The 13,004-nt window shown below is 45.7% G+C and overlaps 1 protein-coding gene across 2 annotated transcripts; it reads right to left on the bottom strand.

The window, feature by feature from the left end:
* Positions 1-3,640: 3,640 nt before the first annotated feature.
* LOC129656020 (protein S100-A7) lies at positions 3,641-6,013 on the bottom strand. Of its 2 annotated transcripts, none has more exons than XM_055586820.1 (2): positions 5,867-6,013; positions 3,641-3,852 (listed from the first exon to the last, which is right to left on the bottom strand). In XM_055586820.1, exons 1-2 carry the CDS (start codon positions 6,005-6,007, stop codon positions 3,688-3,690), a joined length of 306 nt encoding a protein of 101 aa, XP_055442795.1. In that variant the 5' UTR covers positions 6,008-6,013; the 3' UTR covers positions 3,641-3,687. The 2 variants fall into 2 exon arrangements, 1 of the variants encoding a protein (XP_055442795.1); XR_008716154.1 differs by lacking the exon at positions 5,867-6,013 and adding an exon at positions 4,176-4,226 and having other exon boundaries at positions 3,723-3,852.
* Between the last annotated feature and the right edge of the window lie 6,991 nt (positions 6,014-13,004).

The following is a 13,004-nucleotide window of genomic DNA, read 5'->3' as shown; positions in this document are numbered from 1 at the left end:
AGTGGGGTGCCATTGCCTTCTCCAACTGAGCTGGGGAGTTCATCTTTCAGTGTCATATCTTTTTGCCTTTTCATACTGTTCATGGGGTTCTCAAGGCAAGAATACTGAACTGGTTTGCCATTCCCATCTCCTGTGGACCATGTGATGTTTCAGAATACTCTTGAGAATCCCTTGGACAGCAAGATCAAACCAGTCAAATCTAAAGGAAATCAGTCCTGAATATTCATTTGAAGGACTGACACTGAAGCTGGAAACTCCAATACTTTGGCCACCTGATGTGAAGAACTGACTCTTTGGGAAAGACCCTGATGCTGGAAAAGATTGAAGGCAGGAGGAGAAGGGAAAGACAGAGGTTAAGGTGGTTGGATGGCATCACTGACTTGATGAACATGAGTTTGAGTAAGCTCTGGGAATTGGTGATGGACAGGGATGCCTGGCATGCTGCAGTCCATGGGATCACAAAGAGTCAGACGTGACTGAGCAACTGAACTGATTGAGCAAGGTGTGTTGTTTTATCATGAAATCTTTAGCTCTGGGCTTAAAAAAAAAAAAAAGTTTTATGTGACTAAACAAAGGAATGTAGGGAAAAAGTTTGTCCTTTTCTCCTTCTCGAGGGACCCGGACCCCTTTCTCCTCCTTGAGAGCTCCAGACCCCTTCCTCCTTTTCTGGGGCCCTGGACTCCTTATCAACCTACCCAAGACTTAATTCTCTCATTCCCCACTTTTCTTTCAGGAGAATATGGCTGCTGATGGAAAAGGGGTACTTCTCTCATTCTGGAGCTACTTGGATGATTAAATGTATGACTTCTGTGAGTGTGGACAGCCACTAACTCAGTGGACATGCACACATTATTTGGAAAATGACTGGGAAAAAATAAAACTTGATTGATAATAGCTATTTGGAAAGGTAGGATTGAATACAGTCCTCTAAAAGAGTTTGCTTTTAATCAAAAATAAAGTCTCATAGACTACTTAGTAGGCACAATAACTGCAGCTGTGGATCCTGGGGAGGCAGCGATCTGGGAAGAAATCCAGAAAACACGGGTGATTTAGCAGAAGCTCAAAACAGGCAGGAGGGTCAAGGGTCCCTGTCATGGAAAGCCAGCATGCATTTTCAGTTCAGTTCAGTTCAGTCAGTCAGTCGTGTCCAACTCTTTGCAACCCCATGAATCACAGCATGCCAGGCCTCCCTGTCCATCACCAACTCCCAGAGTTTACTCAGACTCATATCCAGCGAGTCAGTGATGCCATCCAGCCATCTCATCCTCTGTCGCCCCCTTCTCCTCCTGCCCCCAATCCCTCCCAGCATCAGAGTCTTTTCCAATGAGTCAACTCTTCGCATGAGGTGGCCAAAGTACTGAAGTTTCAGCTTTAGCATCATTCCTTTCAAAGAAATCCCAGGGCTGATCTCCTTCAGAATGGACTGGTTGGATCTCCTTGCAGTCCAAGGGACTCTCAAGAGTCTTCTCCAACACCACAGTTCAAAAGCATCAATTCTTCGGCAGTCAGCTTTCTTCACAGTCCAACTCTCACATCTATACATGACCACAGGAAAAACCATAGCCTTGACTAGACGGACCTTTGTTGGCAAAGTAATGTCTCTGCTTTTGAATATGCTATCTAGGTTGGACATAACTTTCCTTCCAAGGAGTAAGTGTCTTTTAATTTCATGGCTGCAGTCACCATCTGCAGTGATTTTGGAGCCCAGAAAAATAAAGTCTGACACTGTTTCCACTGTTTCCCCATCTATTTCCCATGAAGTGATGGGACCGGATGCCATGATCTTAGTTTTCTGAATGTTGAGTTTTAAGCCAACTTTTTCACTCTCCACTTTCACTTTCATCAAGAGGCTTTTAAGTTCTTCTTCACTTTCTGCCATAAGGGTGGTGTCATCTGCATATCTGAGGTTATTGATATTTCTCCCAGCAATCTTGATTCCAGCTTGTGTTTCTTCCAGTCCAGCGTTTCTCATAATGTACTCTGCATAGAAGTTAAATAAGCAGGGTGACAATATACAGACTTGTCGTACTCCTTTTCCTATTTGGAACCAGTCTGTTGTTCCATGTCCAGTTCTAACTGTTGCTTCCTGACCTGCATACAGATTTCTCAAGAGGCAGGTCAAGTGATCTGGTATTCCCATCTCTTTCAGAATTTTCCACAGTTTATTGAGATCCACACAGTCAAAGGCTTTGGCATAGTCAATAAAGAAGAAATAGATGTTTTTCTTGAACTCCTTTGCTTTTTCCATGACCCAGCGGATGTTGGCAATTTGATCTCTGGTTCCTCTGCCTTTTCTAAAACCAGCTTGAACATCAGGAAGTTCACGGTTCACATAATGTTTGTTTTTTCCCCATTGGTTAGCTTCTCATTAGTTAAAATGCAGAAGCTCCGTTTCATATCTTTCCTGTTCCTCTCCTTTGCTCTCCTTCATCCAGCAAAGAGGATGAGTCAACGGCAGCTCAGTCCATAGTTACTAACCTCCCTTAAGCATACACTCCATCCCATGTTCCCATCAGGAAAAAAAAAAAAAAACGCTGAGGGATTCCTGCGCAGCCTCAGCAGTGCCTTGACCCTTTGCCCCTCCAGCTCCCATGGAGACCTGGTGGAGGAGCTGCCACATGCCTTGGCTGTGGAACAGGCTCTGGGGAGCCTAAAGGTGAGCGCACCTGTCTTTATCTGGGATAAGAGTGTTCCTTCACTTCTTTATTTTTAATTCAGTTGAACACAGTTATAGAAATCTGACAACGTACATTATCACTTATGTATACAATGCCTTGGCGGGGGATATATTGAGGATAAAACTATTATTAACACAGACCTGATTCAAAAGGACATTTAAAAAGGCGGCATCGGTTACTACATATAACAGTAGGTATTTTCCTCAGCAGAAATGTTTCCCCTTTGAATAAGAATTTTGTAACTGTTGGTCAAGTTGAAACTCAGAGATCCTACATGAAATAGTCCAGCCCTTCTAACAGGGGTACACTCTGTTTTCTTCTGGGACCATTGGCTTAAAGAGTTTTCATTTTCTGAGGACAAAAATGGCATGCCAGAAGACTTAGCGCACAAAACACAGGATGGTAACAGCCTCACACTTTTCTTCTCTCTAATCACAGGTGCATGGAACAGCCGATATAAACTGTCAATATCCAAGGATAATTCCTCTGCTGAGGAACAACCTAACTGATGAAGATGGGGAATCTCTTGCCCGCTCTGGCCAGAGAGACACCCTGACCCTGGGTCCCTACAGGCGGTGAGGGCTGGGGGTACAGAGCAAGAGACTGATCTCCCAGGGAAACGCGCTGCCCACATTCCAGTGTCTTCAGAAGCAGCTGCATCATTTAGATGGTTGGAATTGTGTGAATGAGGGTGTTTGGAGGTGGGCATGTGTTGAAACCACACAGAGTGATTGTGAACCTGGCTGTCTGTGTATTTCCTCAGGAGATGTTTCCTCTTAGACCATAAACGTGTCAATTTTCTTTGCAAAAAGTCTCATCACCGCTGTACACTGGAAAGGAGATTTGCTGGGAAGAATTTGCTCATATACTGGGGAATCTTCAAAGCAGGTAACTGACCATTGTGTATTCTCTCTGAGCTACATGCAGCAACAAAAAGGAGGACGTAACACAAGTTTCTGGTGAGAAAAGACACTTTATTGTTTCTTAGGTTGTCTGGAGGCCTCTGGACTCACTTATTTCCCCCAGAACAGAGCTTGTCTCCGTGGCTGTGGTTGTGATAGTCTGTGGTTATGTCCGCCAGCAAGGACAGGAACTCAGAAAAGTCAATCTTCCGGTCCTTATTCTTGTCTTGTTTCTCAAAGATATTGGACAAGTAATCTCTGCCCCTTTTCTCCTGTGGGAAAAAAACACAAAACAAGGCAAATTCATCCCCACAAGAGTGATGAGCTGGGAGAAGAGGAAGAGGCAGAGACAGGAAAATGAGGACCCAGCACAGCCCAAAGGTATCTGGTGTGGCATTGAGGAGGAGAGGTGTGGGATGAGGTAGGGATATTGACATTGCCCTGCAGTTCAACAGAGAGTCCTTCCCCAAATGTGAACTTGGATGAGAGATTCACATGGTGAGCAGACTCTGCCCTGAGTTGCCCTGATCAGTGTGCTGGTGGGTAGTCTCCAGCCCCAGACCACCCCCTCAACCCCCTACAAGGCTGAACCTACCTAAGTTCTGCTCTGGGACTCAAATAAATGCTGTGCTGTGCTCAGTCTGTCTGACTGTTTATGACTCCATGAACTGTAGCCCACCAGGCTCATCTGTCCATGGAGATTCTCCAGGCAAGAATACTGGAGTAGGTAATCTAGCCCTTCTCCAGAGGAACTTCCTGACCCAGGAATCAAACCAGGCTCTCCTGTATTACAGGTGGGTTCTTTACCAGTTGAGCTACCAGGGAAGCCCCAAATAAGCCCTCCTGCTGCTGCTGCTGCTGCTGCTGCTAAGGCGCTTCAGTCGTGTCCGACTCTGTGCGACCCCATAGACAGCAGCCCATCAGGCTCCCCCGTCCCTGGGATTCTCCAGGCAAGAACACTGGAGTGGGTTGCCATTTCCTTCTCCAATACAGGAAAGTGAAAAGTGAAAGGGAAGTCACTCAGTCGTGTCCGACCCTTAGCGACCCCATGGACTGCAGCCTACCAGGCTCCTCCATTCATGGGATTTTCCAGGCAAGAGTACTAGTCATATGTAAATATAACCGAATCGCTGTGTTGCATACCTGAAACTAACACAATATTATAACTATATTATAACTATATATTATAACTTTATTATTGACTATACTTCAATTAAATCAATAAATAATAAATAAACTCCATCCTTGTCATCTTCAACCTAACCCTCCTCTCCTATTTTCTCTTTTTGGCCTCCAGGATCCTACATGCTCTGAGTTTCCTTTTCTTACTTACCTAACCTCTTTGTTACCTAGCAACCTCTTTTTTTTGGAGAAGGAAATGGCAACCCACTTCAGTGTTCTTGCCTGGAGAATCCCAGGGATGGGGGAGCCTGGTGGGCTGCCGTCTATGGGATCCCACAGAGTCAGACATGACTGAAGTGACTTAGCAGCAGCAGCAGCAACCTCGTTTTTTTTTGTAATTCATTCAGAATATTCTAATTGTCGGGTTAAAGCAGGTCAGCAAATGAGTCATGCGTTGTAAAAGGAGGGGTTAAATTCTGTCAGGAGTGCATTTATACAGAAAGCAACCTAGTTATTTCAGAGGTGAGAGGGATAGGTGGAGGGACAAGATAGGGGAAGGGGATTAACAAGTACAAACTACTAGGTATAAAAAAAGAGAGAGAGATAAAAAGATGCAAAGTACAGCATAGAAAATACTACCAATGTGTTACAACAACTTTGATGGAGTATAATCTATAAAAATATCAAATCACTATGTTGTACGATTGAACTAACACAATATTGTAAACCGAATATATTTCTAGATAAATAAATAAAATTTTGTTCCTATTAAAAAAATTCTGCCAATGATGGAATTTCTGTCACCTTCCCTCTGATCTCAAGAACCCTGAGGGGTGCTGCTAGAGCCTCTCAAGATCTGAGCAGAAGAGTTTGAATCTCATACAGAAGCTGGGACAGGCGAGAGGGGACCCGTCCACTGCCCTCCAGTTGTAGCGCTTCTTGATAACTTATCATCAACTACTTATATGCACACATTTTCCTACTTTGCCACATACCTCATCTCTTTACACCCCAATATAGGTCAGGATAGGCAGTTCTATGATGCCCTTTTGCAGATGAGAAAGTGAGGATCAGAGAACAGAGGGACTTGTCCAAAGTCACCCAGGAAAGGGTCGTCAGTCATGCCAGGACCCAGTCACCATGGGGGACCAGAACCCCACTCACACAGGCACCGAGGAAGTTGGGGAAGTTCTCCTTCATCAGCCGCAGCAGGTCCTCCTTCTCGATGGTGTCATCGTGTCCCGAGTATTTGTGAAACAGATTGATCAAGTCTGTAATGGCCTGCTCAAGCTGAGAGACGCTCATCTTGGCTTCAAAAGAGCTGCCAGAGAGGAGTCAGTGACATTTGTGTCCTTCCCCCAGCAGAGGTTCCCCAAGTTAGGACACCTGGATGGGGACTGAGCAGCCAGCAAAAGCGTGGCTCATTTGGAGCACGAGAAACTGCTTCTCTGTGTGGTGGAAGGAGTAGCTGAGCAGCAGGAGGGCGCAACCAAGCATGGGGCTGGGCCCCCACAGCTCAGGGTGTGAGTAGGTGAAGGAGATTGGCAGACTGCACTGTGGGGAGGACCACAGTGTGTGGAAGCAGAGATGGGGGGTCAGCCCCAGTAAGAAGACTGAGACTGAGGTGGGACCCAGCAACCAGAGCTTTTGAATGACCCCACACTCCAAACAGCAGCAAATCCATCCCCTCCAGGTTCAGCATCAGGGTCAGAGTCACGGGGGGAGCACAGTGTCACCTCTGATCTGGTCTGAGCCTCCTGGGCTGCTTCAGGAAGACCCCCTAGAAACCCATCTGGACCATGAAGCAAGCTCTACAATAAGCGGACAGAAATGCAGTCCTGTCCTGAGCCCTGGTGGGGGTCTTCCTGGACCAGCCCTGAGACAGAAAGAGAGACTGGGGATCAGAATCAGCCTGGGGTTTGGAGGGAACAGAAATAGCTGCCCCAGTTCCAGGCTGTTGGGTGGAATGTGGGAGATGGGGGTCCTTTACGATTTTCTGTTACTGGGCACTATCTGCATCTCCAAGGCTGGACCTCATTCAAATAAAGAGAACGTCTGACTTCCCTAAGCAGGTTCTTCCCCCAGCACTCAGAGGTCTGGGCTGCCCTGGACCCCAGCCAGAGAAACTGGACAGAAAAGCCCTCCCATGCCAGACTTTCCTAAGCAGCCAGGACATGACCCTGCGTCACGCATGTCAGCGTCTAAGACAAACCCCACTGCTCTGATGTAGGAGAAAGAGCCCACTGTTCTGTCAATAAGAGGACCCACCCAAGGCTTCTGTCAACGTGGCCAAGACCAGAGCCGAGCCCTGCGTGCAGATGGTCCCTGAGTATTTTCCTGTTGGGAGGAGGTGGGGAGCTCTGGTTGATCAGTCTCTTACCCAGGTCAGGGCAGGACATCTCACCAGAGTAATGGTGCATGGGGGTCCCAGGCCTGGGGTTAAGGCTTTGGCTGGGGCTCCCACTCTCCTCAAGGGTGGGGTCAGTGGGTTTTTTGACCTGATAAGCAGGTGAGTCCAGAGAAAGAAGAAAGCAAGAAGAGGGGGAGGGTCCTCAGCTCCCACTGTGCACGTGTCCACAAGAGCATCACCGAGGAGCCAGTGGAGGACCAGGGAGTATTGGTCATCTTGCCACACAGATGGGACCTCAGCATGTTGGCAGCAGAGTCAGGACTGGACCACAGACTCCTGCATCCCCTCCCAGAGCTGCTTCCCGGCTCCTCCTACAAAAGGTAGATAGGCCGGAGCAGACTTACCTGATCAGAGGAGATGTCACCAAGGAGAAGGATGAGTGAGATGCTCACTGGACAGAGACTGGTCCCTTTATAAGGCTTAGCCGGGTGCTTCCCGTGGCCTGCGGCTCTGTTCGCTCTCTGCTTCTTGGAGCATTGCCCCACTCAGGTGGGTGGGCCACACCCAGGAGGGTGTGCTCAGCCTTTCCCAGCGGAACCCCAGGACACACTGCACCTCCCAGGATCTTTCCCTAGAGGCTTCTCTGTCCCCTGCTTGATCTGGGGCCAGTGGAGTGTGTGGCAACACGACAGGGATTAGAGTAGAGAAAACTGGATTTCTGGACCTAAGAAAGGTGGAATTTTGGACTCTGAAGGCAGCAAGGTCTCCATTTTCATTCACTCAGTCCTTCTACAAACGTGTTCTGAGTGTAATAACCACCACTTACTAAGAGCGAAGACTGTGCCAGGCATCAAGATACTGCTGCCATTGCTGCCTGCTTCGTCCTCACCAGCTATGACCTAGATCTGTTGTCTCCAGGTCCGAGTGGAAAATCAGGTTTATAAAGATTTTAAGATTATACAGCTAGTAGACAGTAGATTCCGGATATGATCCCAGAAAAGCCTATTTCAAAGCCTTCTATTAATCCTTCAACGAAATCTCAGGACCTTCCTTCTGGGACTCACAGTCCAGGGGAGTGAAGTAGGTCACCTCACTGCCATCTTCACACCAGATCCTCAGTGGATCCTCGGAGGGAGACAGGTGTCGTGACCCACAGTGACAGATGAGGGGACACAGAGAAGGCAGTGGGCCTGGCCTTATCACCTGCTGCTGAGGGGACACTCAGGGTCAGAACCCTGAGTCCTGACTTCACCTCCTCACTCTTGAGTTCCCTTCTCAGCCCCTGGGTTGCCTGGGCCACCCGGGCCCCACCGTCTATGTCCAGTGGTGGTGATGACCATGGGATGAGCCTGGAGGCAGAGACTTGGGCAAAGTCTCCTCTTGGACCCTGAGGCTGGCTTCCCCCAAGCCTTCCATAACCTTCCTCCTTCCTCCACGCTAAACAGTCTCTCGGAAGTTGGCGGCCAGGCCCTGGGCTCTGCTGTGTCCCCACCTGCTGTGGAAAGGCTGGTTCCAGAGCACAAAACAGGAACCTGGAGTCAAGCTGAGGTCTGGGGGCTTCTGGGGACCTGCCCTGCTGACTCCCTGGGAGCTCTTGCTCCCCATGGGACTTCCTCCCATGGAGTGAGGGAGCTGGTTCAGGCATTGGCGTCCCTGGGCTCCTTCCCACTGCTGAGCCCCAGTCAGGGACTCCCAGCACACAGGCATCCCTATTCACACTACACTCACTTTCTCAGGACCACTCCTCCCTGATTTATTCATTTAATCCATTCTCATCCCCGTTGAGAAACCTCCCAAGAAGAATACACAAGACACTTTGGGCAGGGGAACTGAGACTTAATTCCCTCTTAAAGTCCAATTGTAGCTTTTACATTTTGAACCCTTTCAAAATACTTAAAATTAGTTTTTTAGTATTTAGAGTTAATTCTCCTTTTGTTCCATTCTCAGCCCCAGTTTCAGAGGCTGAGCTATTTATAATCTTAAGCTCCTGGAACACAAATACCTCTGATCTCTTGCAAGGTCCTGCTCTTGTTGTATTTATTTTCCTCTAATGGACAGGGAGGCCTGGCGTGCTGCGATTCATGGGGTCGCAAAGAGTCGGACACGACTGAGCGACTGATCTGATCTGGTCTGATCTGAATCTCCATTCCCGTTCCATTCTTCACAAAAAGCATCAATTTCTTCTGTTTATATGAATACATTCTTGCAAATGTGAGTAGTTATTTTGGTCCATGTGCTGTTGACGTTTTTTTATATAGCTCAAACTTACAGAAATATACAGCAAACAAAAATGTATGTACAGCCCAGTAACTTATTTCTACCACCTATAACCTTCCTTAGATCAAAAAATAAAACATGTCCTCCAGCCACCACCCCCTCTTCTCTCTTCTCATGAAAACCACCAGCCAGACTTACATGATTGAAGCTCTCTATTTTCTTTATAGTTTACCATTTAAGCATTTATCAGTATACACTGTAATTTGCCTAATTTCTGAATTTTACATGAATGGAAATATTTTTCTGTGTTCTGTCTGCCTTCTTTAGATCAATAGTAAATTTTTAAGTTTTATCATGTTAGGGCGTGTGCTGTGGTTTTTCACTGTTGTGCAGTATTCCTTTGCAAGAAACTGACTGAGCGCCGAAGAATTGATGCTTTTGAACTGTGGTGTTGGAGAAGACTCTTGAGAGTCCCTTGGACTGCAAGGAGATCCAACCAGTCCATTCTTGAAGGAGATCAGCCCTGGGATTTCTTTGGAAGGAATGATGCTAAAGCTGAAACTCCAGTACTTTGGCCACCTCATGCGAAGAATTGACTCATTGGAAAAGACTCTGATGCTGGGAGGGATTGGGGGCAGGAGGAGAAGGGGATGACAGAGGATGACAGGGCTGGATGGCATCACTGACTCGATGGACGTGAGTCTGGGTGAACTCCGGGAGTTGGTGATGGAGAGGGAGGCCTGGCGTGCTGCGATTCATGGGGTCACAAAGGGTCAGACACGACTGAGCGACTGATCTAATCTGATCTGATCTGGCCATGATTGTCAAAAATTCTGCTTCAGATACTACATACTGTTCACTTTCTTATATTCCTTTCAGAGTGGTATCCTGCTCAGGTGATCAGAGATTTTGACCTGTGACCTCACGTTCCCCTGGTGTAGCAGCCTCCCGTCTGATGACTTGTATGCCAGGGGCCCAGGGTAGGCCCTAGTTATATCTGTGCTGTGTTTAAGGAATGAGAAAGGGGGACTTCCCTGGTGGTCCAGTGGCTAAGACTCCAGGCTCCCAACGCAGGGGGCCTGGGTTCAATCTCTGGTCAGAGAACTAGACCCCACATCTGTATCCCGGTGCAGTCAAATAAACAAATATTTTTTAAAGAAGAGATGAGTCTCAGGACACAGAGCCCAGGTCCTGGGAACCAACTTTGGATCAGTCCTGTTTACTGTCAAAGACGGCAGTGTTTTCAACCATTCTCAGCAGCCCAGTCACACCCCAGCATCTCCAGTATCACTCACCACCACCAGAAAGGCTATAGGGAATCTTCCAGTGCCTTAGCCAAAAATGCCTTTTCGTTAAGCCCAAGGGCTGCTCATCCAAGTCAAATCTAGCTTAAGTCATCTGTAAGGTTTTGGGTCTCCAGAAAGGAAGATTGTTCTGTTCACCCATCCAGGCATTGAGGAATACTAGCTTCTAATAAAAGAACTACTATTTGCGATCAAGCACTGAGCTAGTGGTTTAGTTTCCTAAAGTAGAAGCTTAGATTATTGTTCCCCTGTGTCAGTGGGCAGCCTAGTAGGCTGGAGCATTGAGCATTGGAAGCCAAGGGGCAAACTCAAATCACTAGCCTGCCACAGAGCCACAGAGGAGGAGGAAGACCCATGGAAAGTATGGATCTGAGAAAAAGAACAGGAGGCTCAGAGCTGGGCTGGTGCCTCCAGCAAGGAACCCTGGCTGTGTTCTACCCACCAAGCTCCCAGAGCATAGCGGCTCTGCCCAGAATTTCCATCAGAACCCCAGGACCAATCTGTGCGCACTGCACCCAGGCTAACTCATCCTGAACTTTTGCTCCATCACAAGCTCCATGGGACTAGAGTAAAAGGGATGGGAGACAGTGGGTTAGAACAGAGATAAAGGGTTTGCTGAACTCCAGAAACTGTGGCTTTGGGTGTCTGGAAAGGAAGATTGTTTTTATGCACTCATCCAGACATTAGCAGAAATAATAGCCAATAGTACAAGAGCTCCCATTTATGAACAATCTGGACCAAGTACTACGCTAATGATTGAATTTCCTAAAATGCAAACTTAGATTATTAATTTTAGATGCTCCTTCTCTGATAAACAAATTCAAAGACAAAAATTACCCTCTAAGCACTGCTTTTGCTTCATTCCAAAATGAAAAGCTTTTATAAATTGTCTTTTCATTTTCATTTATTTCAAAATATTTTTTATATTCTCTTGATATAGCTTCTTTGACCCACATATTATTTAGAAGTGTGTTACTTGATCTGTGAAAATGTTGGGATTTTCCAGCCATCTTTCTATTATTGATTTTTACTTTATTTCCAGTGTGGTCTGAAAGCATACCCATGCTTGATTTCTATTCTTTTAAAATTGGTTAAGATGTGTTTTATGACCCAGAATATAGTCTATCTTGATGAATGCACTGAATGAGCTTAAGAGGAATGTGTTTTCTGCTGTTGTTGGCTAAAGGAGTCTGGAAAAGTCAGTTAGATCCAATTGATTGATGATCTGTCCAATTCAACTCTGTCCTTATGGATTTTCCGCCCACTGTATCCGTCTGTTTCTGATAGAGAGGTGTTGAAGTCTCCAACTTAAATAGTGTTCCTCGCTCAGTCATGTCCCACTCTTTGCACCCCATGGACCACAGCCCACCAGGCTCCTCTGTCCATGCGATTCTCCAGGCAAAAATACTGGAGTGAGCTGCCATTTCCTTCTCCAAACTTGAATCGTGAATTCATCTATTTCTCCGTGCAGTTCGATCAGGTTTTGCCTCACGCATTTTGATACACTATAATCAAGAGCATACACAGTTGAGCATTTTTGTCATCCTGAAGAACGGACCACTTTCCATTACATAATGCCCCTCATTGTCTCTGATCACTTTTCTTGCTCTGAAGTCTTGTTTTATCTGTCTGAAATTAATAATTCATTAGTTAATTAATTAAAACCTCTAATTTTGTGTGTGTTAGTGTGGTATACTTTTCTCCATCTCTTTACTTTTTATCTATTTGTGTTTTTATGTTTAAAAGGTGATTTCTTTAAACAGGTGGTTGCATGGGTAGCGGGTAGGAGAAGGAAAGGGGGGAAAAATGATAACTATTTGGGGTAATGAATGTTGATCAGCTTAACTGAGGTGATCATTTAACAATGTATATTTATATGAAACCATCATATTGTATATCTTAAATAGACACAATTTTGTCAATTATACCACAATAAAACTAAAAAAGATATTTTTTAAATGAAATAAAAGCAAGTTTTTGCAGAAAGCCTACAGATGAGCCCTATTTTTTAACTCACTCTGACAATCTCTTTTAATTGGTATATTTAGACCATTCCCACTAAAAGTGACTATTAATATAGTTGGTTTAATATCAACCATATTAATAGCTGTTTTCTACTCATAGCTCTTTTTGTGAGTTTTTTCACCTTTCGCTCTTTTTTCCATCTTCTCTGGTTTTAACTGAGCATTTTACATGGTTCTGTTTTCCCTCTTATCAATTATACTATTTTGTTAAGTGTCTTTGGTGGTTGCCCTAGAATTTGTAATATACATTTGCAATTAATCTAAGTCCACATTCAGATAATACTGTATTACTTAACAGGTCTTGCAGGTACCTTATAACAGAGTACTCCCAATTTCCTCTTCTGCCTATTACATTGCTATTATTTATTTCTCTTATAGGTAATCACCTAATACTCTACTGCAATAAT

Source organism: Bubalus kerabau, chromosome 6 (assembly GCF_029407905.1).
Source record: "Bubalus kerabau isolate K-KA32 ecotype Philippines breed swamp buffalo chromosome 6, PCC_UOA_SB_1v2, whole genome shotgun sequence".
In the NCBI taxonomy this organism is placed as follows: Eukaryota; Metazoa; Chordata; class Mammalia; order Artiodactyla; family Bovidae; genus Bubalus; species Bubalus kerabau.
The sequence above is the reverse complement of the archived record's forward strand: the minus strand, read 5'-3'. Positions and strand labels throughout refer to the sequence as shown.